General features: G+C 38.6%; 1 protein-coding gene across 2 annotated transcripts in view; it reads left to right on the top strand.

Moving 5' to 3' along the window:
• Window positions 1-1,711: 1,711 nt before the first annotated feature.
• BCKDHB (branched chain keto acid dehydrogenase E1 subunit beta) overlaps window positions 1,712-27,677 on the top strand; it is a 150,586-nt gene continuing 124,620 nt past the window's right edge. Inside the window, exons 1-3 of one of the 2 annotated variants that reach the window (XM_068410121.1) lie at window positions 1,712-1,842; window positions 4,555-4,632; window positions 7,293-7,358. In XM_068410121.1, the coding sequence (XP_068266222.1) occupies window positions 4,569-4,632; window positions 7,293-7,358 (130 nt within the window). In that variant the 5' untranslated portion in view covers window positions 1,712-1,842; window positions 4,555-4,568. Of the gene's footprint in view, window positions 1,843-4,554; window positions 4,633-7,289; window positions 7,359-27,677 lie in introns of both variants that reach the window. The other variant, XM_068410113.1, reaches the window with a different exon arrangement.

Genomic DNA, 27,677 nt, shown 5'->3' with positions numbered 1-27,677 from the left:
TACTCATCAGTATTTTGCTTCCACAGGATAGACTGGGATATGCTAGAAGAACTTGTTTGATCCCATGATCTCAGGTGCTTTTTCAGCAGCCTGTAAGGATAAAGGGCATGTTACAGAGCAAGTGACTGGTCTCCCCAGTTAGCAGTAAGATTAAGCCTTTTATCTTGCATAAATCCCTACGATTAAGAAATTCAAAATCAACATGAAGAAATATGTTTTCACATAATGCATAATGAAACAATGGTCTTGACTAAAATGGTCCTCTGGTCATTAACAAGGATATGCAGTAATGGCTTGGAACTCAGATAGAAAAAAAGAATATCCAATGACAACAGTGATACATACTTCATATTAGATATGAAATCTCATATTCCAGAGTTTAAAACAAGGCCCTGTTCAGATGGGGTTGCACATGAGCCCTCTTGTTTGAAAGAGATGATGTCATATATACATCATCCTAGTTTCTAGCCTTTTTCTCTGAGGCAAGGTTTTGGAGTTAAGTGTTCTTGGAACAGAGTGAAAATGCTATCCAGTATGGTCAGTCTTATAGATAATATCAACACAGACAAGGAAGAACAACTCAAAGGGGCTTGTCACATGTGTTGGAGGCTGCATGAAAGGGGTTGATGGAGAAGCACGTGCATGGACAAGGTACGAAGCTCTGGTAAAAGGGAAAGGATTGATGCAGAGGCAACTGAAAGGTAGCAATGATGGACATACAGAGGAAGAAAGGCTGCAAAAGTAGAGCAAGAAGATTCACCTGGGTGATGGCGGCACCTGGAGAAGGAATGTGAAGGGGTCACTTTGGTAAGGAGAACATTAGAAAGAATGTTTTATAAAACCTGACAAGGAAAATACATACGTATGAAAGCTCCTAATTTCAATTTCTAAAAAAAGCGTAAAGACAGAATGAGAAAGAGTGTTGGGAAAAAAAAGACCTTGGACAAGAAGAATAATTAAAAATAAGACAGACTCTCAGAGAGGCTGGATGTGTAGTTGAGAGGGGATTTGAGAGACACAGGGAACAGGTCTCTCTGTCAATTCTTTTTATGCTTTTGGGCCATCTGAGGGGTAGAATTGAGCATTTCAGACATTTGTTCAGTATATCTGGATGCTGAGATGGCTGTATGAAAATCCCACTGGAAGAAAAGGAAGACGTGTAAGGGGAAAGGTGAAGACTTTTGTTTCAGCCACGGCTGTGACAGCACCGAGGGAGAGGCACTCCCCGATGCGCGCAGTGCCCGGCACACCGTTATCAGCAACGCCGAGGCGAGGAGGAGGGCACGCAGACGCCGGCCGAGGCACACAGCCCCCGCGCCGCCCTGAGGGACCCGCCTCCCGTCACAGCCGGCGGCGGCACCGCCCTCCCCGCGCGCCCGGCAGCGGCCCCCAACGCCCGCAGCTGCGCACGCGCAGCGCCCGCTGCCGGCCTTAGGGAGTGCTTCGCTCCCGCGCGTGCCGAGCACGTAGCCTCACCCCCACCCGGTCCAGCCCCCTATCGGCGTGACTTCCGCGCACGCGTAGTAAACCCTTTTTATCTCCTCCCACCCCTCCACCCACCGCACGGCGGCTGCTGATTGGCCCTTCCTCCGCCTGCTGCTGGCCACTCAGGAAGCCCGTCTGGGACCCCGCCTCTTTAGAACGCGCGGCGGCCGTGGCGGCCCCTGACAGCGGCGGCGATGGCGGCAGCGGGGCTGGCGCTGCGCGGGGCGCTCGCCTCCGGGGCGGCGGCGGTGCGCTGCTGCGGCGGGCTCTGGAGCCGCCTGCCCCCGCTGCCAGCCGCGCCACGCCGGTCCGCCGCGCACTTCGCTTTCCAGCCGGACCCGGCACCCAGCGCGTACGGTGAGAGTGGGGCCGGGCCGGGCCGGGCTGGGCTGGGCTCACCCTTGCTCTGCTGCTGGGCCCGCCTCGTCACCGCCTTCTCGGGGGAGGCCCCCGCTCGGCCGGGGTGGGGCGGAGGGAGGGGGAGAGGGAGAGGGAGGGGGAGGGGGAGGGGGAGGGGGAGAGGGAGGGCGAAGAGTGGGAGCTTCCCGCCTCCGCCCCCTCGGGCCGCCCTACAGGTGGACGCGGTAGCGAAGCTTCACGGATGGGGCAGCTGCCACCGGCCCCAGCGCCGGGGGTGAGACCCCGGGCGGCGGCGGCCCCCGCCTGGGTGCGTTTCCCCCGCTGTGTCCGCGCCGCTTCCACCTGCGGGTTTTCTGCGCAAGGCTTGGGCTGTGGGTGGGAAGGCCCCCGCGGGGCAAGGGCGGGGGCGCCTCAGGCCTCCTTGGCGGTACCGCTCGGGGCGGCTCGGTGCAGTGTTCCTGGGCGGTCAGTGCAATGGTTGCAATAGGCCTACCCGTCATCTGCTCAGACCTGCGAGCCCGTCCCCTGCCCCTCCCCTGTTTCAGTGGTAAAGCTTCTAGCAGTAACTTAATGACTTACACCCATCCCTATTTTTTTTTATTGCATGCTGAAGTCATGAACGTGGTAATAAACCTGTGATTAATAAAGACTGCTGTGTAGCGAAAGGTTTGAGGTAATCCTCATGATCACACGACTGAGAGTAAACACTGATCAGTTGGAAATGAACAGCTCAGGAGGAAAGCTGGTGTTTTGACTTTATTTCTGAGATGCATCCCTGCAACTGACTAGAGCTGAGTTCTCCTGGAAGAAGCCTGACAGCTGCAGAATAGCTGTTTCTCTCACATGAACTACACTGTTTTCTAGAAGGGTGTTACTTAGTTGGATACCTTGGTGTTCCATCTCGGTCATTAAGTCCGAGAAAACTCATGGCCATTTCTTAGTCGTTGGGACGTCCAGGCATCCAAGGTGTTGCAGAGTAAAGCCTGTGTGCTGCAGGTCTCTGCTTGAGATCATAGTGAAGAAGCCCTTGTGGGGCAAGCTAGTTTTTGTTGCCATTTATTAATAGAAAATACTTCCATATTTTTTAAAACACACTTTGAAATTCTGTGAAAAATAGTGAAAGTAAAATAAAGTAATGGCAATACCAATCCTGATAATTGTTACGATAATGCTTCTCTAGCTCCACAGTTGAAATCTGAAGGGCACAATTAGTTTCTCCTTTCCTGTGAGGGCTGATATAGTGGCCTTTATTACAAGCAAGAGCAGCAGGTCAGAACAGTCAGTGTGAGGCATTTATTTATATCAAATACTAGAAGGATTGTATCTTGTGGAAAAGGTAACCTAAATACTAATGTGGATGACTTGGGAAAGAGAGAAACAACTGCTGTTCCTCAGCTTTCCTTCCCTTGAATTTGTAAGTGTTGATTATTTATAGCTTTCATATAATTTGGACAGTTCTCATAACAAGTTTTTTTTACAGTTTCCCCTTCTTAAAGGGCCATGTAAAGTGTAACAAGTGAAGCTACCAAGCACAGGAATGTGTAGGAATGCTGCTACTCAGCTCTGGTGTGGCATGACATGAGTGTTTAACAGAAAATGCTGATGTTAATTAACAGTTTAGGAGGAAGGGAAGCTGAATGGTTGTTGAGAGATACTGTAGCTACTGGAAATGGAATGTAGTTCTCCTTTCTGATTTCTAACATCTGTTGTCACGTTTGTCTGGGATCTTCACCTAACCATCACCCTTTTTTTGGCTTTGTGTGGTGTTTTTTTTTTTTAATTTTTTTTTTTTTTTAAAATACGCTGTGTGTACTGGTAGGTAATATTCTCCTGGGCTGTGGCTCCTGGTTGTGACTTAGAGGTTTTGCCAGTTAAAGAGCTACCAGAAGTCAGCCAGGCAATTTCTTATTTACTCAGTTTCTGATAAGGCATTATTTTATTTGCTTGGAGAATCTGCATTGGCCACAGTAGTGGGGACTGGGCTATTGGTTTGTTCCATCTTTATTTTCAGGTGTGTTTGTTTTTCCTTGCAGTGCTGGAATAAAGAAGGGCACTCAGGTAGCCTTTCTTGGCTTTGGAGGTTTTCTTTCAGTCCGTGTTGCAGAAGATTTTAATACAGCAGTCTGATGCGTTTGCTTTACACATTTTAAGTATAGCTGTTCAGCATCAAGTTTGCTTTCTTTGGAGTGTGGTTTTGATGCTTCTGACACTTTCTAACTGCAGATCAGAGAGAAGGCCGGTGGTCTAGAAAACTTCTGATAATAACAGGTGTCTGTAGACAAGGAAAGGCTGGAGCTTTAAAAAAATAATTAAAGATTTGTGAGGTAAGCTTAATGAGATCTGGTGAATCTTAGCAGAAAGGATTTCAATCCTTAAAACAATAATGCTTTACTATGATTTCTTCCTTTGAAAAACTGTTGTATTAGTCATTATTCCTAGTGTTTGACTAAGCATTGCAAAGCTGTGTTTGCTCTAGCTAAGTGTATAGTTTTTGAAAAAAGATTGAATGCAGGGTAGTGGAATTATAGTCCTTGGGATTGCAAAATATACCATGCTCTATCCCATAATCTAAGTTTACTCAGCAAATGAGCCTTAGGTACTCCTAACAGGGATCTTGTTATTAACTTTAGTCATGTTTTGTGCTGGTGTTTTCTAATGTACTTTGTATTTTGAACCAAATTAAATGGCTAAATAATCACTTTCATACAGGGGAAACTCAGAAGATGAATCTCTTCCAATCCATAACAAGTGCCTTGGACAACGCCTTAGCCAAAGATCCGACTGCAGGTATCCTATACTTGTTAGTGTCTTTTGCTTTGTATAAATTGCATTTTGTTTTGCCTATTTGTGTACAATATTAAATGCATTTCTTATGGCCTTTAAAGTTTTCTAATGAGTTAGTTCTACACTTTGATCTCAAAACAAAACGTAAAAATGTGTTGTATTAATAGATTGTTAATGGATTATGTGATCTAAGATGCAGCTGTGTCATCTGTATTAGCTAGGTGTATTTTGCTTGAAAGGTGGGAAAGAAAGATACATTGCTTAACATGCTTCTGGTATTTATTACTGATGTGAACTGTACTTAAGGGCAGCTTGAGTCCTACCGGTAAGTAAAGGAGTTTTAAAAACGTAAATCTTAGTTTTTAATTCCTTCAACTTTCTATACTCAAAAAGTGGTATTTTTTAGAGACTATATATTCCTTGCTCTGTGCATTCTCCCTTTTCTCCTTCCCTGCCCTCCAAAATTCCTTTCTAGCTTTACTGATTTCTGTTCATTGTTGCACATAGGCAATGTAAGATTTTTCTAGGCTTTTGCAGTCTGGATAACCTATAACTTTGAAGAAGGTGGTTCATCATAGCTTGATTTAAAAGGGTTAGCCTAAACTCTTTTGCACAAAGCTATTTACTCCACTTTTAATTCTTATACATAACAGGAGGTCTATTGCTTCTGTTGTCGTAACAAAGGCGTGATGATGGCCAGATACCTGAAAAAGATGTTTAACGTCATGAACACAGCTGCAAAAGCACATGACACGTGCAAAAGCTGCAGAAAATCATGACAAAAAAAAAAAAGATCTTGTGTAATTTTGGTTTTTCTTTTTAGTGTATTAGTAACTCTTTTTGGCACGGCTTCAACCACTGCTCAACTTGAAGTCTGACTAATCGTCTAATCTGTTAGGACAAATTCTGTGTTGTCTGTCCAGTACTATGCCTGTATACATTCCCTCTCAATCTGTATCATAATCACCTATATTAAATTAAACTTAGAAAACTAAAGGTAAATTAGTGCCAAGAACAGATTTTAGTACGATTTCTGTAGAATCAGCCATATAAAAGTAAGTAGAATTTTAGTCCAGTAGGAACCTAAACTCATATGTTATCTTCAGCCTTTTAGTTGCTTTAAGGTTCCAGTCTTGCTCCTCAGCTTTGCAGGGCTGGATCTATGCAAAGCTCTTTGCAAGACCACCTTGGAGTTCTGCAGTCTGGATATGTGAGTTGTCAGTGTCACTCTACTTACTGAGTTAATTAGTACTCATTGCAATGGAAAGCATGTCCTTCATATGTTTTTAGTTGTATGAGAATTGCGCAGCTGTTGTTTAAGTAGTGGAAATCCTCATACTTTGTTGATGAGTTTTAGAATCTGTCCAGGAAAATATTTTCAGTGGCTGAACAGAATGAGTAAATCCACACAAGTTTGCTGATAGCAGCATTAAATGGGATTTTTTTTATGCCAGCTGCCTCAAAAGTGAGTAGCCATATGCTAATGGAAAGGCCTTACAAAGATTTTAAGTACATAAAAAAAGCAAAGAAATTAATATTAAAAAGGAATTGGAGAGGTGATCTGGGGACATACTTCAATCATAAACTCCATGATCGCATTGGTTTTACATCAATATACAAGTTATTTTTAAGTGGCATCCTTAATATGATTGCCAGAAGGGTGTTAATCCCCTGTAGTGCTTCCAATCAGAAATGTATTTTGTTTAAATAAAAATAATGTTTGAAAGGCAAGGAGGCTAGCTCATCATTTTGTGTCCTTTGGAATGTGGAGGAATTTGGGAATTATGAGAACCGACCCCAGTTCATGCAAGTTGCTGTTGGTAATACTGCTGCACATCTCTTACATGCTTAAAAAATTTAAATGGGCAATACTAATTTCTGTGAATTAAATAACAAAACTGTTTTATGAAAAATTAGACATTATCATTCCATACATTCAAAGTAAAAACCCCCCAGATTAAATGATATGAAGCTAAATTTTGAAGGCAATTACTTTTAGTGATAAAACTTTAATTGGCTACATCATCCACACTATAGGGATAGTAGTGTTGAATACTAAGAGTTGTCCTGGTTATTAGATAGCCATCTTTTCTGTAGCGGAGTTCCTCTGAAGTCACTCTTCAGGGATCTGGCAAGTATGTTTGGAGATGGTTGGAAATTTCACGTTGGATTGGTATTTTGAAGAAAACTTCTATTTGACATTTTTCAAAACACTACATTTACTGAAGTCTCTGGATGAAGAATGCGAATGGTTACCAGTGGAAGCAGAACACATAACTTCAATGACTCTTTAGTGATTGAATGTAATTGTTTCTTGGAATTGCTTTTATTCATTTAGATGTTGTGATATTATAGAATATTTCAGAGAAATAAATAGGTGGTTTAATGAAACCATAGCTGAATCAGTTTCATGAATTCTGTTTTGAGATGTAGTTGTGTTACTGTACTGATTCCTCATTAACCTTAGTTCTCTATTTGTTATAGTTAGGCTGTGCATGAAAAACAGATCTAGATGTATCTTGAAGTAAAATAAAATGTTAAGTGCTACTTATGTTAGTGTCATATAAAAAAAAACTTTGAAACACGTTCATTAGCCTCTTTCATATAAAAATAAGATGCACTGGAGTAAATTAGCGTCCTCTACTGTTCTTATTTTTCAGTAGTATTTGGTGAAGATGTGGCCTTTGGTGGAGTCTTCAGGTGTACGGTTGGCTTGCGAGACAAATATGGTAAGTTAACTTTTAAATCTGACATTATTTTTCATATTAGCATCTCTGTTTTTTTGTACCCCTCTATGGTACAAAAGTGGGAGAAGAGAAGAACATGTGAGAGAAAAGCCTTGTAAATAGACTTCTGTTTTTCTGTTTCCAAGGACAGAAAGGAAAAGTTTTGAACATGTTACCATTTATGTAAGCTTTCAAAGCTTTCGAAACTTGATGACATAATTTCAGTAGTCTTCTATTTCTTCAACTAACTTTATCAATATAACTTTACTTTTTTAAACTTCATTTGGACCAGATATTTATCATTGTGGCCCCATTTAATTACTGTAAAGAAAGTCTCTTAGCAACAATACATGGTGATGCTTTTTGGTCCTATCTGTTGAGAACTGTGAAGAAATTACATTAAAATGGATTTCAACTCTTTGTTAAATGTAGTATTTTCTAGCATGGCCTGGAAAGCCAATGTAGAAATAATGTGTTACAGCTCTGCTTGTGATTCATCTAGAATGTGATTGGCTGGCTTGTTTGAGAGACTCATGTGAAGGCATTCAGAGAAATGGTACAACCTTTGTCTCAAAGAATCTTAGAAGTAGGTTTTATCACTGGATAGAAAAAGCAGGTTTGCAAAAGTATATGAGAAATAAGATGGTACTTAATTATCTCATACCTCAGACAGTTGAGGTGAGTTCAGTGGAAGAGGAAAAATAGTTACTTGCAGGAACTTTTTAATTTTTATTGAAAACTTACTTAAAAAGTAAGTTTTAAATAGGGCATTTCTTTAAAACTTGCAGGAGCTTTAAAAAAAATTTCTTGTGTAGTCTGTGATTTAAATTAATCTGTATATTGTGTTCATTTTGGAAGAAACTTAGTTCTGCTATTTCTAGGGGACAGTCTCCTACAGATGAGTATCAGTGGCTTCTAAGAAAGGTGGGGAGAAGAAAAATACTTTCTTTCAGACCGTATGTTGTTGCACAAGCATATAAATGTCACATTCACAGTTCTTAATGGATAGAATTTAGCTGCCTAGTTAGTGGCACCTGGTTGGCAAATCTAGAGGACTTTTCAAAGTCCTTCGCTGTTCTTCCAGTTAAGTTTCTTCTTAGGTTATCTGTTTGGTGTGGTTTCATTAAGTACTCATTTTGCTGTGAGAAGTACTGTTACTGGAATGCTAAAAAAAAAAAAAGAAAAAATATCAGTGTTTCATGTATGGCACCCTGGGTAGTACTTAGCGTTTACAGGTCTTGGAAACTGGTTGTGGATATAGTAACCTGATAGCTTTTAATTTGGCAGTTGCTCTCTCCCCCACTGAGCTATTAAACAGAAGAAGTTATAAAATGTTAAGTTTCAGCAGCTTACTTTCTTCAAGGCACAAAGACGACTTGGGATCACTTGCAACCAGTGATTAAATCTATTTCATTTTCCTGATCTGAAGGAGATGAGTTACTGCCATCTTGGAGATCACCAAGACCCACTTTTTTGGAGTGAACCAAGAAGGGGAGAGGGGAAAGACTATACTTTTAAGAAGTTTTAGAAACATAACCATATCTTGTCGTCTTGTTTCTCTGCTTCAATTATTAGGCAGATGTTTTCTCACTCTCTGGTTTATACATTAATGTTCAAATAGTTTGGATAGGAGTTTTATTAGCAATGATCTTTAGGCTGCATGTTGAGGTTGAGTTAGAGTTCTGTAACTCTGGTGTGATGTATTAACTCTGTTTACTAGACTTATGTGAAAACGACGCCTCTGAGACAGCAGTCGGTATCTGGAAACATGGGCAAAAGAAGACTTCATTTGGGAAATAAGCAACAGGAGCAGATGGCTCCATAAGCAACCTTCTTGTTTTTTTAGTGAACATCTCCAGTTTAAAAGACAAAAGTAACAAACTTTACATTGTTAGGGTGTTCCTTTGAGGGTCATTTGTTGGTTTTCTTTGATGAAAGTAAGTCACATAATATTGGAATGAAGGAAAGATGTTATTTAATTCTTGTAGTAGCATTTTATTGATGGTGTATTCTGAAGTCCTAGTGCTGTTCAAAGACTCTATGGTAGCCCCTGTCCCAGAGTGCAGGGGTGCTGTTGAGATGGGTAATGGTGAGGGAGTGCAAAGAACTATTTACACTGCTAGTCAGTATGATAAGCAACAGTCACAGCACAGCAGCAGCCTAGCTAGAATCAGATTTATTTTATGGGTATAACAACAAAGATATTTAATGATATTTTAGAGGAAGATATGACATGACTTTGGGAATATTTGAAAAGAACTCCTTTAAAGCATGAGAGGCAACATGAGAAATTGTTGGAAGTACTTATATAAACATTGAACAAAGGCTAATGAAAGCTAATATGGCCATTTGATCAAAAAGGGTACTGACCTCTTTCTGATGAATAAGAGGATAGATTTGATAAGGAAAAGCTAAGTAGTGTTCTTGTTTCATGTGATTGTAGAAGAAAATGGGTGGGTACGTAAAGTGCTAGTGAGATCAAATTAATGAGGTAGGGAACTATCTCTTCACATTAATTCAGAGCATTGCAAAGATTGTATTTGCTAGAGGAAAAGTGTGTTAACTGGAAGAGAAGGAGAAATTTGAAAAGCTTTTTGCTGTTTTCCTACTTAAAAAAAAAAAAGTTTGTCTTACAGATTCATTATAGAAAGATTGTCCTGAGATCTATTTGTGTTGCAGATTCTGAGATTTAGGTCTAGGTGAGAAGTGAACTGAAGATGTTGATAGTAATTGAGAGAGAAGGGGCTGGAGAAGGCATGACAGGAAAAATAAATAGAGAGTTCTTTATGCTGCTGATGAGGTGCCCATAAGTAAATGAAAGCAATATCTGAAATACAAGTTTGGACAAAAAGAGAAGTCTGAAGATAAAAGGTGAATTTAGGAGTCATTCACCTAATGATAATTCAACTTTGTAAGGCAGATAAGATGACACAGGTAACTTCTGGCTTCTTTCTTCACTAATAGTGAAATCCTGTAGAAAACAGGCAGTGGCTGAAGAGGGAATGGCAAAGATGAACTAGAGACCTACTGAAAATATAGTTACAATGCTGAGGAGAATCAGGAAAGACTGAAAGCACAAAAATTGAAGGAATCCAAAATTTCGAGAGAGATGTGGCTGTCTGTCGGTGTTCTCTTAGAGATTAAGTAAATTCTGCATGCAGTGCTTGTTTTATGCAAAGGCTGAAGTCCGTGTAAAATAAGGAGAAATTCCAGACAGAATTGAACAAGCAACCTCATGGATCTTACCTGTGCAAAGATTACATACACTTCCCAACTCTTCTTTCCACATTCCTCTCCTGCATTTACCATCAACATAATAATAGGAGATACAAGTGATGTAATAGAAGGTACAAGTGATATAATATGAGATTGTTTCTATATGTTGATATAATATTTGAAGGACTGAATGTTTTCTCCTCTCCTGGAAGAGGGAGAGTGTGTTTTTGTTTTTGATATTTTTTTTTTCCTGTAAACAATCAAAATCACTAGGTGGCAGCCTATGCCTATAAGTAGTTATTTTGATACAAATAGATAGTTCCTTTTTAAGCACTTTTACAGAGGTCAAGGTCTAAATATCACCTAATATTACAGTAGGGAGAATTTACTATATTAATACTCAGTAGTAGTATGATACAGATGTTGGTTGCTATCCAGACTGTTACTGAAGTCTCTCTGGAGAGGTAGAGAAGAAATTTGCTTTTAGAATAAATCTGTCATTAATCTAAAACTTTTTTTTTTCTCAGGAAAGACATTTAAGCCTGAGTGTAGAGTAGCGTTGTAACATAAACACAACTAGAGACCTATACTAGTAAGTGAAAGAAGTCAAGCTCATTGACTTTGCAAGGAAATAAATCCTAATTTTTGACCGGGTGAATTTTTGACATGCTACAAAGAATGTTGTTTGAAAATGTTTAACTGAGGAATCATATGTAGACAAGTTAGTATGTGGAAGTTTCTTTTCCATGATAGCTATGACTTGGGTTAGTATGTTTTTTTCTGTACATCTTATGTCAACATCTAAAATAGGCGATTCCAGTTTTCTGGCATCATGTTGCTGCTCATGATCCTTCTATTGGTGTTCGTATGTTTTGCATGAACTGTATGCTTAGAAATCTGTTGCTGTGTAATCCTGCTTTCTGAAAATGCATAGGCTCCCTGAAATTTTTATGTGGAGAGTTCCTTTCAGATAAGGGAAGGGAAATAAGTCTTGTACAGTTTTTTTCCTTTATCCCCTCCCTTCGGTCCTGCACACTGGAAGGCATATTCTTGTTTTATTTCTTGTCTCCTTCCCCATCATCCCCTGCCAAGTTTTTCATTGTCACCATTTTGCAGAGGTTGCATACTCTAACCTGTAGGGTATCTTTATTGAAGTAATGAATGTCTGCTGTTCCATAGTCCTGCTGTCTGGAGATGTTTCCTGTCTCTAGAGCAAAGTTGTAAACTTCACGATTGACAGCCTTCTTCCTTGTCTACTGTATTTTTTGTAGCCTAGGTAATGTGTGCAAACAATTTTTATTTTTATTTTTTTTTTTTTAAAAAAAGGGAATTACATTATTATTTTGGTCTTTTTGAAAAAAATGCTATCTGAATGAAACAGCTGTACATCTGTCTTTGAGTCTGCAGATGGATTTGAAACAATGATCTTGGAGTGTGAATACATGTGTCCTATTGCTCTACCTGAAGTGTGAAATGAAGTTGTGGCATGTAAAGATCCACATGACAAAAATATGGAGGAGAACAGAAGTTGAGATTAGATAACAGGAAGTAAAGAAATGTGAGGAAAAAACAGAGGATAAGGTAAAAGTGGAGAAAGTGGACAGAAGTAAAGACCGAGAAACAAGAATAGCAGAAATAGTGATTGACAAGGAAGGCTACTCAGAAGAATACCAGAGCAGGTTTTTCTTTGGTAACTCCAAAAAAAGACCCATCTAGCCTACTGTGGCCAAAAATGAAGATTTTGAGATTATATAGACAGGGGAAGTGAACTATATAATACTTTTCTTGAATACTATCTCTGCCATCCTCCAAACACTTACACCTTCAGGGCTTCCTTACTAGAAGTGCCTCTGTGTAGTCATCGGCCTCAGTAGAGATTTGTCTTTAATACCATTCTGGCCTATGCTTGAAGGGAGGCTCTAATGTGCACATATGGCCATGTCAAAAATCTGTTTTTTTGCAAGGGTAAGGATCAAGAGCCTTCTGACTATTTCAAAGACTGATATTCTGAGAATGTGGACTAGGATCGGTCCTTGCTTAGAACTCTGAGAATCCAACAGAAGTAAGATTGGCTTGGCAGGTCATTCCCTATAGCAGTGCTTTGGGGAGACTGGGGGTTTTTGGTTTATGTGTTCACTTTGAGATTTGCATAGGTGTTAGAAACCAAACCCATGCAGATTTTTGAAATGGAAGAACTGAATACATTTAAAAAATTGGAATGTTAGAGTTACTGCCCATGTTTGTCTTCTCAAAAAGTAATATATATATTTAGTAATTCATGTCTCTGTTCTCAAATATTTATCTGCAGGCTTTCCAGTACCACAGCTGTTTGTAGGTCTTGCTGGTTACATGCAGATCTCTTTCACGCAGATGCATGTGTTTGTATGTATGTGTTTGGGTAATATGTTTCAGTGAAGTTATGTTTCACTCAAAAGCTGGGAAGTTATTACTCTCTGCCAAAATGTTTGCGTTACAGAGAGGAAACGTGACCTAGTAAGGAAACTTGAAAGACTAGAATGTAGTTTTTCTTGTTGCTAAGATTTCATACAAGTTTGGATAGGCAGGGAGCTGGCATTTCCCTTTTAGAACAGAAGTAGTGTTTGAGCCTTATGTCTCTTAAAATGAACTGCCACCGGCTTAATTTGTTAGGGACTACTTTCCTAGGTATAAATGATGTCTAATGAGAGCTCATTACAGCTTTTCACGTTCCTGTTAATGTATCTGAAAAACTGCAGTAAAAAAAATTTTCAGTGTAGTCCACTGAAAGTAGTCTTGAGTTATCCAGCTAGCAGAGGTTAAGACAGTTGGAAGGACTGTCAGCAGGTGAAACATGAAAAATCCCCTTCTCCTGACAACCAACTTGCAGAGTGTCACACTGGCTTCAGGAGCTAGCAGGTTAAGTGCAATCATGTTTGAGTAATGCTCAAATGAAAGAAGGGTGTTGGGAAGAGAAAATATGTTTCCGGAGTTGTGTGAGGCAAGGAGGGAGTGTTAGACCAGTGGCTGTAGGATGGAACTTTTTGTGAATGGCGAATTTGGGTAGGAAAAAGAGAGTTATTGGACTGTAAAGAGGTTCTATTTAATTAGAGGAATGAGAGCTTGCTTATAGAGTCATAGAATCGTTTTGGTTGGAAAAGACCTTTAAGATCATCAAGTCCAACCATTAACCTAGCACTGCCAAGTCCACCACTAAACCATGGCCCTAAGCACCATGTCTACACGTCTTTTAAATATCTTCAGGGATGATGACTCCATCGCTTCCCTGGGCAGCCTGTTCCAATGTTTGACAACCCTTTTGGTGAAGAAAGTTTTCCTAATATTCCTGCAAACTTACTGAGGGTTCCCTTGGTCTCCTATCACACAGCAGCCTGCATTTCTCTTTCATGGCATGTCTTTCTGTTTGCCAGCAAGGGAGACTAGGTGACTGCTTAAATTAGGTTCCTAATAATTGGATGGCTGATTAGATTACCTTCTAAGTTTTTGAGCTATTGTAAATTATTTTTGGACTGAAAGAGTAGTGTAAATGAGTTGGTGTGTTTTTTTGTTTGGTGTGTTTTTTTGTTTGGTGTGTTTTTTTGTTTGGTGTGTTTTTTTGTACTTTTCAGTAGGGAATTCTTGAATAATGCCATTTTAGTTCAGTTGCAACTATTTGGAATTATGGGTAGAATGTGAATACTTTGAATGGGAATTTTTATTTTGAAGATTCTCTCAGTTCCTGAAGGATGCCATGGTGGTGTCTCCCACCAGAAATGAGTGCTTGCCTAGAGTAGAAGAGATTTTGCCTCAGTTCTGTCCCTCGGGCATTCTGAACTTACTCTCAATAGAGTTGACTGAGATATCAAAGCTGATCTCTGTGGAGATGCAGCAGAAATGGTTTTGTCAGCAGTTGTTCTTTTGAAATGTTTTGGAATGAATGTGTTTTTTGCTCATGTGATTCATTTGTCACTGTCTGGGATCCTCTGTGTGATAGCAGAGTGAACAAGAGGATTATAGGTTTCCTCCTTTCTGGATTAGTGTCCCATCACCAGTTGGAGGGTCTTTCACTCATGGCTTTTATTTTTGACTGTTCTAGTTTCTTTTAGCTGTTCTGTTTGGTCTCTGTTATTTCTGTCCTCCTCTTTTTGTTTGTCAGTACTGAGAGACGTACTGTCCACAGCAGCTTATGGTACTCTCATACAAAGTCAATTAGAACAAAATGCTTTTCATAAGGTTTCTGTGTAACATTGCTAATCTGCTCTGGATGATGCTTGCTGCCTTTATTAGCAGTGTGGTATTGGCTGTCAGTTTGTGGCATGCTTTAGTCCCTAAGTCTTTTCTATTGTACTGCTGTGCAGCCAGTAATTGCTTCTTTTCCAGGTGGACACTTGATAAAATGAAACTCAGTAAGAACAACTGAGTGTCACTCCTAAATGTAGGATAAAGCAAAACCAATCTCTGATAATTTCCTTTCAGGTAATTCTGAATTACATGCATGGCTAGAGACGTTCATACATGCAGACAGTAGTAAATGAGGAATAAGTTTCCATTTTTTTCCTCCTTGTTTTTCATAGCTAAAATAGATTTCCTCATGTGGAGTAGAAAGGGTACAATAAGTACACACATGTAACTTTAAATTTAATTATTTTATTGCCCTATTCTGTTCAAGCATATAGGCTTGGTTTATAAATAATCCTTCCTATGCTTTATTATTTTGATGCGGCCAGAAGCATAAAGTTGGTAGGATTTTTTTTTTCTTCCAAACCATATTTAAAAAAAAAAAGTGTGAAATAGATGGGTGCAGATTGTAAACAGTAATTGGTGTCTGTTCAATTGGTCTAGGATATTTTCTTGCAAATTGGTAAATCACAGAAGAAAAGGAAAATTAAGAGAAGAAATAACACTTGTATTGAATCGCGTGAGGGTGGGGGGAGTTGAATCAAAGATTTCTCCTGTGGAAAATTTCACACATCAAAAAGCAAGTGACTGAACTGCATATGAAACCACAGTTATAGCAAGAAAATAACATCCTTATGTCAGGATGACCTCGCCACATTAGCAATCAGCTGGATGCTTTAAAAATGATTTTATTTATCACTTCCATATTTGTTTTTCTCTACTTTCTGCCTGCCTTACAGAATTAGATCTCTGAAGCACAGGGTATGTTTTGGGACAAATCAGCTGGCAAAGGCTGTTCTTAGCCTTCAGTGATGGAGATTCTCTGGCTTTCCTACACACATGATCCCAGTGCAGGATTATTATTAAGATTTAAAGCTTTTTCTTATTGATCAGTTTTCTCTGGACTCTGGTTGCTGCAACTGAAGGATATGGGCCATCCAAAACTGGGTACAGTACTCTGAGTAAAACCTGGTTGCTTACAGCTTTCTGTTGATACATCTCGTGGTAATGCTAGCTTGTCTTGCAGCAATAATGTTTATTTTCAATGTCTGATCCACTGTAATCCCTGGTTGTTATTCTGTAGACCTTGTGTCTAAGATGTAAACACCTGTGTGAGTTTTCAGGGAATACTTCATTCTCAGTAAATGACTCATTTGCTTATAGTCCAGTAAAATAATTTAGGAGTTTTTGTTTATTTGGCCAGGAGATGGCTGTACCTAGCAATGCCCAAGGAACACCAGCCTTTCTAAAATTGTGGTAGTCATTCTTTGAAGAAAAGTATTTACTTGAACACAATATTTTATGAGCTTGAGCTGTAGAAAACGCCTGAAGGCAAGTTCTGTGTTTTAAGTGAAAAGTCTATGGGGGAAAATATGGGTAAGAAGATAAGGTTGTCCCCAGGTTGTTACGGTGTTTGGTAAAGTTTCTTGGCTAAGGATTGGATATGCTTACAAAAATTGCTTAATGTCCTGACAGCTTTTAGTGGCATGAAGTAAAGGGAGAACCTTTTGAAGCTGAGCTAATAGAGGTAGATTTAGTGTGTTTTTTTTAAAAAAAAACTAATAATTTGCCTCCAAAAATCCATAAAATACTTTAAAATGTTTATATTGTAAATCTTTTTTCTTAGTCGTTTCAGGAAATTGTTCATTGTGGAGACTTCCCAGCATCTTACTGGCCAGATCTGTCAATGGAGCTTCTGGGTCTGTTCTCGTGGTACCAAGCATTATGGTGCAAGGGCAGGAAGTACAAGAACACAATTTGGATGGGCTGCTTGAGGCCTGTAATGCAGTGTATTAAGGTAGTGTGTTCTGCCTCCCAGAAGCTACTAGTGTTTGGGTATTACTTCAACAGGTGGGGAAACACTCTGGGGTTTTTCTGTGAGTTTTTTTCTCAATAATCATGGGGTCTTTTGCATGCTTTAAGAACATAGCAATATGCTATTACAGGGAGGAGGAAAAACTCAGCCTAAAGTAGCATAAGAAATAAGTGTTAAGGGTTTATTGTATAAGCAGATAGAGGCTCGATGCTTCAGAAGCAGACTGCAAGATTGTTGAAGCACTGTGCTTCCTCTTTTATGTACGTGTTGGTCCTTCCTAACGTGTTGCATGTGGTAGAGTTAAGTAGTTCACAGTGTTTGACATGGTGAACTTAAGCTGAGGATGGAACATTTTATTCAGAGTTAAAAATTACTAGGTGTTGTGTATAGATTGAGTAAAACCTAAGTAGGCTGGAGTTTGGTTATCCTTGTTTCTTTGTGGATGGATTAAAGCAGATAATTCTCCAGCTTGCTTGCCTGGTTCTTCCAGAGCAGTTTGGCAAGATCTTGATTTTGTTCTAATTTACATAAATGTCTTTGAACAGTAACATCTGGAGAACGTGTTCCAAACTCATTACACAATAGTACATTTTGTTTATTTTCATCTTAAATAGCCAGCTCTTTTCTTAAGATTTACAGTTAGAAAAAAAGAAGTTGAGAAATTGATACAATGTAGTATGTCCTTTTACACTGTTTGTATCTGTGGGATATTGATATAAATCACTCTGTGTCAGAGCTAAATAGACTTTATTTTAGTTTCGTTCTTATTTTTTAGTTGTCCTGATAGCATACCTACTGTGAAAACTATATTTTGTTTTTTTGGGACTTGCTAATATTTATTATGTTTCTTTTTATATGTTGTAAACCTGTTTGAGGGAAAGATAAGGGACATACTTTTTAATATAGAACTTGATAGTACAGAGCTTAAGAAAGCTCTTCTAACACATTTTTAAGATATTTCGAGATACATTGCTGGGCAAAAAAAGTATGTGCTGCTGAACTTATGAAAATGGAATTTTTCACTTCAGAAAATACTTGCAGTGAAACATTTAAAAGTAGTATTTTACTAAGATAGTGTCAAGGAGAGTGAAACTTTATGTATTAAAGACACAAGATGGAACTGATGGGTGTAAGTAGTATTCACAGTCCGTATTAATACTGGGTCTCCAAGCACAGTTCATGTACCTTGTTTTAGATGTCAGTCTTTGTCTTTACTATTTCTTGGGTGGAATTTAGTGATCCTCAATTTCCTTGATTAGTCCTGTGGTCATTTGCACTTGTCAAGTGGGACTCATTTAGTATGTCTGCTGTTTTTTCTGCCCATGAGGTTGGTGATAAGAGTGTGGTAATTATCACCACTTCAGTTTAAGAAGGTGCTGCAGACTTGTTACAGGGAGTAAAACACTCAGAGTTTTCTTTGAAGCAATTTGCTAGAAGCCTAGAAGGGTCAAAAAGGCCAAGGCTACCATGCCAGTCCAGTCAATTGTCTAAGCAGCTTTGCAACAGAACTGCTTTGAGGAGCAGGTTAATCTTAGTTTAACTTGATTCAGAGCCATCTTGCAGTGACCAGGCTGACATAACACGATAGTCATTTATTATAAAATATCTCCTTTCTTTGTAATTTGTACAAACATTAAGTCCTTAAAACCTGGCAAGGAGTTTTCACACTTGTATGGAAGCACCAAGTATAGATTAATTTATTAATTTTTCTCATGCACATGCTTTGGATTATCAAGGGACAGGCATGATTGAAAGTGAGATTCATAAGATGTTTTTCATTACTGCAGATCACTGGTCATTCAGCTCTTTGTTCCTGAGTACTTCTTCAGCAGCATTAAGTCCTTGCTGTTGTGTTGAGAACAGTTGCTTCACAATTTAGGGTAGATCCAGCATGCTTTCAAATTTACTATGAAGCATTTCTACACTACTGATACTGAAGAGTGTGAGATACAGTGCCTTGTGTTTGTCACTGGCACAAAAAAGTAAGTTTTGCTTATTCCTCGGTTTGTCATCCAGATAGTGTACCCAGCCTGTTACAGCAGAATTTTCATTAACATGTTTTAGTACTTAGCTTTGGTAACTGTTGTGTATTTTCCTGTTGGATCTTTTGTCATGTCATGTAATGTTGCAGATAGTCTGAAAATGCATGGAACTGACCTAAGCTGCTTAAATAAAGCTGATATATTATCCCTTGCTTATACCCACATACAAGTGTTTGGTAGATGTCATTTTTAGAGTGTATTTTTGCAAGTGAGCATTCTGTCATCTGGTATAGCTTTGCACATCTAACTTTATGGTCAGTTATGCTTTTCTGCAAGTGTGATTCTCACACAGTGACATTTTTTGTGGTTGAGCAAGGAATGCTATTAATCTTAGCTGGAGGAACACTTGAATGCCTTGGTGTAGTTAGGCATTGTGTTTTTTTTCTTTACGCTGGTACAACTGGATATATGAGCCAGATGATCAGAAGGAATTCAGTGTGGAGTGGGCTACCTGCATAGTCATCAGTAAAAAGAAATTCTGGTGAGCAAATCTGCCACTTTGATGTGAGCTGCTTATTGAATATTTTTCTAACAGTGCAGAGCTGAATCAGTACTATTTTATCAATGTCATGAAATGCTTCCATCAGCAGGACAGGTACAGACATAAAAAGTTTGGGCAGTCAGCATGTAACCCTGCTTGGGGCTGTTAATGAATCATAGAATAATAAGGGTTGGAAGGAAAAGACCTTGAAGGTCATCTGGTCCAAACCAGTATTTAATGTAGAGCTGGTTTAGGTTGTTTGTGGTCTTGTCCAGGTGAGTTTTGAATAAGTACAAGGAAGGAACTTTACAACCTCTCTGGGCAGCTTGTTCTAGTATTTGACTGCTGTCATAGTGAGGTTTTTTTGCTTCTTACATAGTCAGTTTTCTTTTTTGCATCATTCTTTCACCTATTGCTGTGTACCTGAAAAGAATCTGATCTTCCCCCTGCTTATACTACTGTTTGGCTGCTGTTTCATTATAGAAGGATTAAATGACATGTAAATTTACTGGCATTCAAAGCTATGCCAAAGCTTTGCCTTAACTTCCCCTGACCCCTCCTGTTCCCACTTCTTCCCTGAGAAAGGGAGATAATTGGATAGTATATTTTAATATTTCTGGTTTATTCTTTAGCTTTTGGTGGGATACTAGTTTGTCATAAATGACAGGAAATCTGAAGTGGAGGAGAGGGCCAGAAAAGCACATTTTCCCTATTTGCTTTTTGAAGGTAAAGCTGTTCAGAAGTAAATTTTCTTGGACTTTCCCTCATCCGGAGGGCTATGAGCCTGACAATGGAGTACATGCTTATTGTTATGTTCATGCTATGACCAACTTTAAGAATTTACTAAGCTTTACTAGAAAGTGAGTTTCCTTTCCTTCCAAACCTGCATTTCAGTAACTGCAGTTTACAAGAATTTGTAGGTAATTGAGGAAGTTGCTCCCCGTCCATGGTAACATTTTCTTTGTACTTCAGCAGTTCTCCTGACTCTGATATTGTTTAGAGTCTTTGAGAATGAGGATTAAATGAAAATGCAATAAACATGCTTTTCTCCTAAGGGAATCTTGGGGGAGAGGAGGTGAAAGTGCAGTTTGGATCTATGGAGCTCTTGGAAGAAAAATGCACTGTCTTGAGTAAGAGAATGAGGTGTTGCAAATGATTTGAGCTAGAACTGCTGGTTCAAATATTCATGTCTACTCACATGTATGAATGCCTTGGAATTAGTAACTAGGGGAGACTTGAAATGAAAACTTATCCTTCAGCTGTGTTTAGTTATCAATTTACTTGAAGTAGTCTTCAGAAGTGTTAGTTATGTCAGTGGAATAAATGATAAACCTGTGAGAAATTCCTGTTCTTACTAGTCACCTGTCAGAACAGGTGTCCTTTGGGCAATACTGTGGTGATTAGTGCTTCAGAAAGATACGTTTTTTTTGTGCAAGTGATTTTCCCCTCCCCACTCCCCCCAAGTTAAGCTTAAGACTCCTGTAAACAAGTGAAACTGAGTAAGAAAGACTTATCTGTCATTTAACCTTTATAAAACTTGTATCTAGAAGACGTCGTGTCCTTCATTGCAGAGTAGAGTGTGATAGTGAATTTGGCAGCAGCAGAAGAGGAAGCAGCTACTGTAGTTTAGTGCATGCAAGTCTCCATTCTGACCCTGTTCTCGGTCACTCACAGATTTCTGAAGTACCTTTTTTTTTTTTTTTCACTAAATCATGTATCTTATTGCCATAATGTGACTTTTTGGAATATTTAAGGAAAAAGTGATGGCAATCTGCCATGGAATTCATTGCTAATTAATCAAAATTCAGGTGATTTTTTTTGTTCAAAGTAACTGAATGTTGAACTTCTTTTGAAAGCATAGGCTGTGTGTACACAGTGATTTTTGTGTGTGTGCGTATATATGTTTCTCCTATAACAGACTGAACTCATTGCATTTGACTTGAGACTTTACATTGACTTAAATGGGGGCTGAGACCTGGCTTCTCAGCTGTGTAGTTGGCTGAGCTACGCCAGAGGCATGGCTGAGTCCTTGAAGACTGCTGTGGATGTCTGGGCACACACAAATGTTCTTGGCTCAGTCTGTGCAACTCTTGTAGGATACAGAACTGGGGAAGAACAGGAGAGGAGTAAAGCTCAATTCTGTAAATTGTCTTATTCTACACACCGTAGGTAAAATTAATCATAAGAAGTTATAAGCTACTTGCATATGAAATCGTTTTCACTTCATATAACTATTTGTCATCTCTTAGGTAGGTGAAATGGTCTATTTTAACATGGGCAGCTCTGGAAAAAGCAGCTTTTTAAATGGCATGGCATGTTAGTGTGCAAGGATTCAAGACTGAGAGGTAAACAGTCTCCATGTCTGTGAAACTGAAGCCTTGCTTTGGACAAGTAGATTTGAAGTTTGCATATTCAGCTGGAAAGCTAATGTATTTTTACAGGTATTCAATACAGAGGAACAGTGCCCATTGCACACCCTTTTTTAAAGCTGGAGAACTGTGACTAGGATATCCACAGAAGAAGTGGTAGAACAAATTGATTAAAATTAATAAGAAATTAATAGAACTGTTTTGTGTTCAACGAGGAGCTCTAAAAGAGTTGAGTAGGAATTTACCAAGCTATTTGCTGTGATGCCTGCCCTCACATAATATCAGAGAAATGGAAGATAACAAGTGTCACCAGTTGTAAAAAAGGGCTTAAAAGGGATTGTGGGACCAAGAAAGTCTGAATGCTGGATAGATCGTGTTAAATTATGTTAAGGAATAGAATTAGTAGACATAGGTAGATGTACATCTGTGAAAAATCCTAGATATTCTAGGAGTAGAACAGGTCTTTAAAGGCAAGACTGATCTGAAATCAGTTATTTCTATTTGAATTTTCTACACGAAGTGTAGCCAGTGAATAGCAAAGAAGCTAATCTGCTGCGACTTCCTTTTCTTTCCGGTCCTCTGTTTTGCCATGTGCATCCATGATTGTTGCAGTTGAGGACAGAATATATATAGCTTGTTGGACTCTTCTGTTTGACTTCTAATGGATGTTTTAAATGGAATTTAAGGAGATCATGGGGACAAATAAAATGCTGCCTAGGTATATTGTTAAGATGCCTTTTTTTAATGCAAGTGATGTAGAAGTATTTTAAAACCAAAACAAAACACCCTCCTTTAATTAAATCACCAGCAGTACTCATTAAACCACTCAAATTGTCCAACATAGGCTCTTACAGAGCTTTGTGACATTACTCAGAGTTGGAGCCTTGAGTGATATGTTAACATTACAGGAGATTTGATACTGTTTGCATATCTCATTTTTGAAGTCAAATTACGACAGGAATGTGTTTCATTGCAGATACTGAAATGTGAAATACTTTTTTCCTGATGGCTTGGAACAAATAAAGATGAAGCAGGCCAAAACATTAATGCACAATAATCGAATACATATGTCTGTAAACATGTTCTGTTAGGTTGCTATGAAACTTTTTATTCTTGGAGGACAAGAAGATGACTGTAAGACTGCCTTAAAGCTGTTGCCCCTTAGACAGAGAGGGTCGGTGGTAATTTGAATGTTTGTGGGGTACTTAACTCTTTGTTCCAAAAATCACAAAGATAATTTTTTTTTTAATTTAAGTAAAAAATTAAGGGAGGATGAAGTAATTGTTTAAAAATACTGCTTTTTCTTCAATGTTTTTAATCTTTTCAGATTTACCTTATTGGGCAACACTTCTAGGTATTTATTCATTTACTTAACGTGCATCTAATTTTCCTGAGTTACTGGGATGGAGCGATGAGAAGAATCATCCCTTTTTCACACAGTGCTGTTTGCTGTATTGCTTCCCTCACTACTTGGAAAAGGGCACCAGCCTGTTCAGATGGCTGAAACTAGGGATGTTTATAAAGCCGGGCAGGTTAATTGAAACGGACACCAGCATAACGTCTTTTTTCAGAGGCTGACGCACCTGGTTTCAGATAACGCAGAGGTACTCCTTTTACCTGGAGTGACAAGGCAGCTTGCGGAGTTTGTGTTAGCTTGTTTTGAGCTGCACGGCTGACGCAAATAATAGGAGAAGAGTACATCTTAGGAAATGTTTCTTTATTGATACGGAAATGAAATATGGAAAGACAAAATATCTTTGGGTTATTTGCTTGAGTCAAATTTCAGCTGAGTGACTGGTTTGCAAAGGATGTTGTGAATGACTGTTTATCAAAACCGACTTCCTTTTCGCATTTTGAAAAAATGTGAAAAAAGAATGTGAAATAGGATAGATAAAGATACATAGGCTTAATGCCTGTAGATTTTCAGTGTTTAGATAATTTTTATTTGTTTTAGTAATAATTTTCATATTGTATAAATAAAGATAGGAGGTTAAAGCCATGCCATACAATGTTTAATGTTTGGGGGAATGAATAAATTTGTTTTATCCTAATGATGTGTATATCTTTTTGTCCTAAAAGGCTAGATTTTATTAAAAAAAACCTGAACAACCCAACCCTTGAAACTCTATCCAAGACTTGTTTTCCCATCTAATGAATAGTGAAGTGGTTTAGGTTTTGCTTTTAAGAAAGTATCAGTATTATTGCTGTACATGTAAAGTCAAAACCATTCCTGAGTGATTAATCTCATTCAATGACAATTACCTGGCTCTTTCTTCACTGTTTTAAGCCATAATACTTCAGGATTATGCCTTTAATTCTCAAAGTCCAAGTTAAGTGCTTCAAACTGATAATGTTATAACTGTCATGTTGTATTTCGCGTTTGCCTTTATTGATTCTTACTTCATTTATTTCATCATACTCCACTGAGAGCAGCATGCTGCTTCTAATTTAATATCTTAATAGTATTTCAGCAGTTTTGTTAGGATGTCTTTTATATTACGAATCGTAGAGGGGCAAGCTAGTGTGGTGGATCTAACATGCTTTTAAATTCATTCATCTGCTACAAATTGATACTAAACAATTAATTTTCAAGTTTTATAAGTTGAAAGCTCATTTTACAGGATTGTTCAAATACATTTCTATTTTTGTGTGATATAAAATTATTTATAGAACTAATGTATAAGGCAATTTCAACGTACTTTGAAAAATCTGTTAATAAAGAATAAGGTTAGGTAAGCTCAGTATGATCTGACTTCTGGGCACTTCTCAACGATCTCTTCATTCTGCTCAGACATTAGTCTATTTATGTAGGCTCTGTAGTAGAGTTTTAAACCAGATTTAACTGCATTTCAGTAAATCAGTATGTGTTAGAATAGAAATTCACATGGAGAAGGCCAATCGAATATTTTTATTTCAATATGATAGTGCTATGTTTTTAAATTTACTGTGAATTTCACCTTCCCCCTGCCCCTGTCTGTTCTATAGTCTTACTTTTCTGGCGTTTACTTTGCTGATCACATCCTATATCAAATTATCATGTAAGCAAACGAAGTGAAATATATTGATCTGCCAATAGACTTTTAAGAACTAGGGAAGTGTAGTATGTCTTGGTAAGGTAATGTTAATGCATTTTTAGTTTACTAAAATATGAGCTGTTTTAAATTACAAATTTAAATGCATCAGTGAAAGAGAACAGAAATAAGATGTCTAAATCACAGCACCCTAGAATAAATAAAAAGGAGGGAAGGAGAAGTTTGCCAACTGTTTATAGTTGTACAGATGGATATGGGTACGGGGACAACTCTTGTGATTGCATCTTGAAGCAGGGCTTCCCCATCTTCTCAGATGGGGGTAAGGTAACTGCACATTTGCATAGGTGGTTTATGTTCCACTTTCCTTGACCATGATGGAGTGTGGTCACTGTGTGACCTCAGTGGAGGGAGCACACCAGAGATCACAGCCATCCTTCAGGAATGAGAATAATTTACACAGTGTACACTCTCTCTAGGTTCAGAAATAATGCATTCTCCTTGTTATTGAAGTTCTTTCATCTTTCCATTACATTATTTTCCTTCTCCATCCTGTGGATTAATTTACTGATCCATTTACTTTGTAGAAACAGAACTAAATAGCCCTGAAAGCCAAAATTTCTTATTCTGCATGGGAGAAGCCTGGTACTGATGTGACTGAAATCTTCCCCTTTAGTCAGCTGTTAAGGGAAGAGAAGGTTCCTACGTGAAGCTTTCTGAACTGATTTTTGTTAATTCTTGGGAGTAAAGCCAAGACACAACTGATGTCTGTCAGAAGTGAGTATAACTTAATTAGGAGGACAATAAAACCAAGTTACATCTTCTATAAATATCTTTTCCAGTTTTGGGTTTCCCAGAGCATTCTATCTTTCTGCTACTTGGAGTGGAAGTCTTCCAGCGCTGGGGCTGTTTTTATGTAGTGACATTGCCAGACACATTGGTAGTACTAGTAAAGAAAGAATAGAAATATGCAGACTAGTAGTGTTACTGCAGCATGCTGGTAAAATAAATGCCCAGCAAGAATAAATGGCAGTGCTATGAAGTTACTGGCATTCTTACTTCCTATGCCATATTTAGTCTGAACAACTTTTGAGCACAGTACCTGCAGATTATTTTTCTTCCAGGAGATATGAAACAAAGTACATATGACCCACATCTGGAAATTACCGAGATCAGCTTGCTCATATACCTTGGAAATGAGAGCTAGCGGGTTCTACTTGTGAAGTGTTCTCTCATCTGCAAGGTACTTTGCTGTGATTCAGAGTTGATCAGGGTGATATTGGGTGTGTTTGACATCCAGACAACAAACCCCTACTTTCTTTCAAAAGCTGTGCAATAATTTTGTTATTCTGGAATTCAGTTTTAATTACTGAGCTAGCTGTGGTAACATTTTTTTATCTCCAGCGGCAATAGCAGGACTTCTAAGTCATAAGAATTTAAAAAGTTTCTTGGTAATTTGTTTCTAAACAAGAAGCAACACAGTGTGCATGTATCTTAAAACTACTGTAAGTCTCAAGGATTTTGTTTCAAACACTGATTTAGAAGAAATGAGTAGAAGTCATGGAAGTTTAGAATGACTAACTTGAGAAAATGCTGCTTCCCCTCAAAAAGACAATCTTTAATGTGCCTGAAAATGTTTCCTCTGTCTTGTATGCAAAATCGTGGAGTGTCCTGCAATTGTAGTAGCCCTTTGGACTTGTGTTAGCTTGTGTAGCCTCACTGACACCACCATTGTTGTAGTATCATTAGATGGCATTTTTTTTACTTGCCTTAAATGAATGGTGTCTTAATCATGTTGCTGGTGGAACAAAAAGAGGAAGGTGGAGGGAGAGCCAAAAGCTAATTATTGATATATTAAAAAAAAAAAAAAAAAAATCCCCCAAACCAACCAAACAGAAAAACCTGGAAAACCGAAAAACAACCCAAAATAAAGTAACCCTTGAAGTACGAAACTCAAGATACCAGGTAAAGCACATGGACAGGGTACAAGCAGTGAGAACGCTGTGCTGGGTGATGTGTGAAGATGAAAGACGTGTACTTGAAAGACTTGTAAAACCTCCCTTTAGTATATTGTAAATACAGCTGTGGGTAATGGTTCTCCTCTTGTTATCCCTTTCTAAAATCTTTTGTTAGCTTCCCTTTCTCTAGTTTGTTAACTTGCAGTTACTGAAATCAGGAGTCTTCATAGTAACAGCTTTCCTAATTATTAATTGATTAGTCTTTCTTTAGTTATTTATTTGGTGGTTATTTAGTTATTGTTTAATTTATTTCGTAGCCACTGGTGTGCACTGTACTCACTTTTTTCCATCCAGTTTACAGTCCTGGCATATTCATGCGTGATGAACTCCTATGGAAACCTGCTGTCTATTTCCCAATGTTCTAAAGGGACAATTTAATAGTATCACTAGGTTGTCCTGTTGATCTGCTGAGGGAGTACAGTATTGCTGGCAAATACTGTAAATATGTCTTATAGAGGATATTGTAGTGGTGTTTTGTCTCCCTCCCCCTCCATCTTGTTTTTAATTTCGTGAACTGAACAACTTTGTCTTCAGCCATCTATTAGATTGATGCGCATTTGGAATCTGAAATTACTGTGGCACAGAAATATGTCAGGGCTAAAATGACCTTTTGCACTCCCACAGGGAAAATACAAAACCCACGATATTTGATTTCCAGTCTTGTGCCTCCAACAGCAGGAACAGCTTTTTTTTTTGTCTTGCTTTAGAGACAAACGAAATCCTTTAGTAAGCGCAGCCTTACCTTACGAAAGAAGGCTGGTAAGACTGGGCACTGCTTATGGGGAGCATGGGCAAGAGACAGTATACTTCATACAGATGCTCTTGTAGATCTATCTGCCTTTGAGTATGGACAGTTAGTTTTGACTGCCTGAAAAAAAATTGAAGTAACAATACTTTTCTTTATTGTAAGCTTTTTTGCAATGCTTGTAAGTATTCTTTACTCCTCCCATATAAGCATGAGGTGTATGCCTGCCTAT

Source organism: Nyctibius grandis, chromosome 1 (genome assembly GCF_013368605.1).
Source record: "Nyctibius grandis isolate bNycGra1 chromosome 1, bNycGra1.pri, whole genome shotgun sequence".
In the NCBI taxonomy this organism is placed as follows: domain Eukaryota; kingdom Metazoa; phylum Chordata; class Aves; order Nyctibiiformes; family Nyctibiidae; genus Nyctibius; species Nyctibius grandis.
This window is presented reverse-complemented; position numbering and strand designations above follow the sequence as displayed.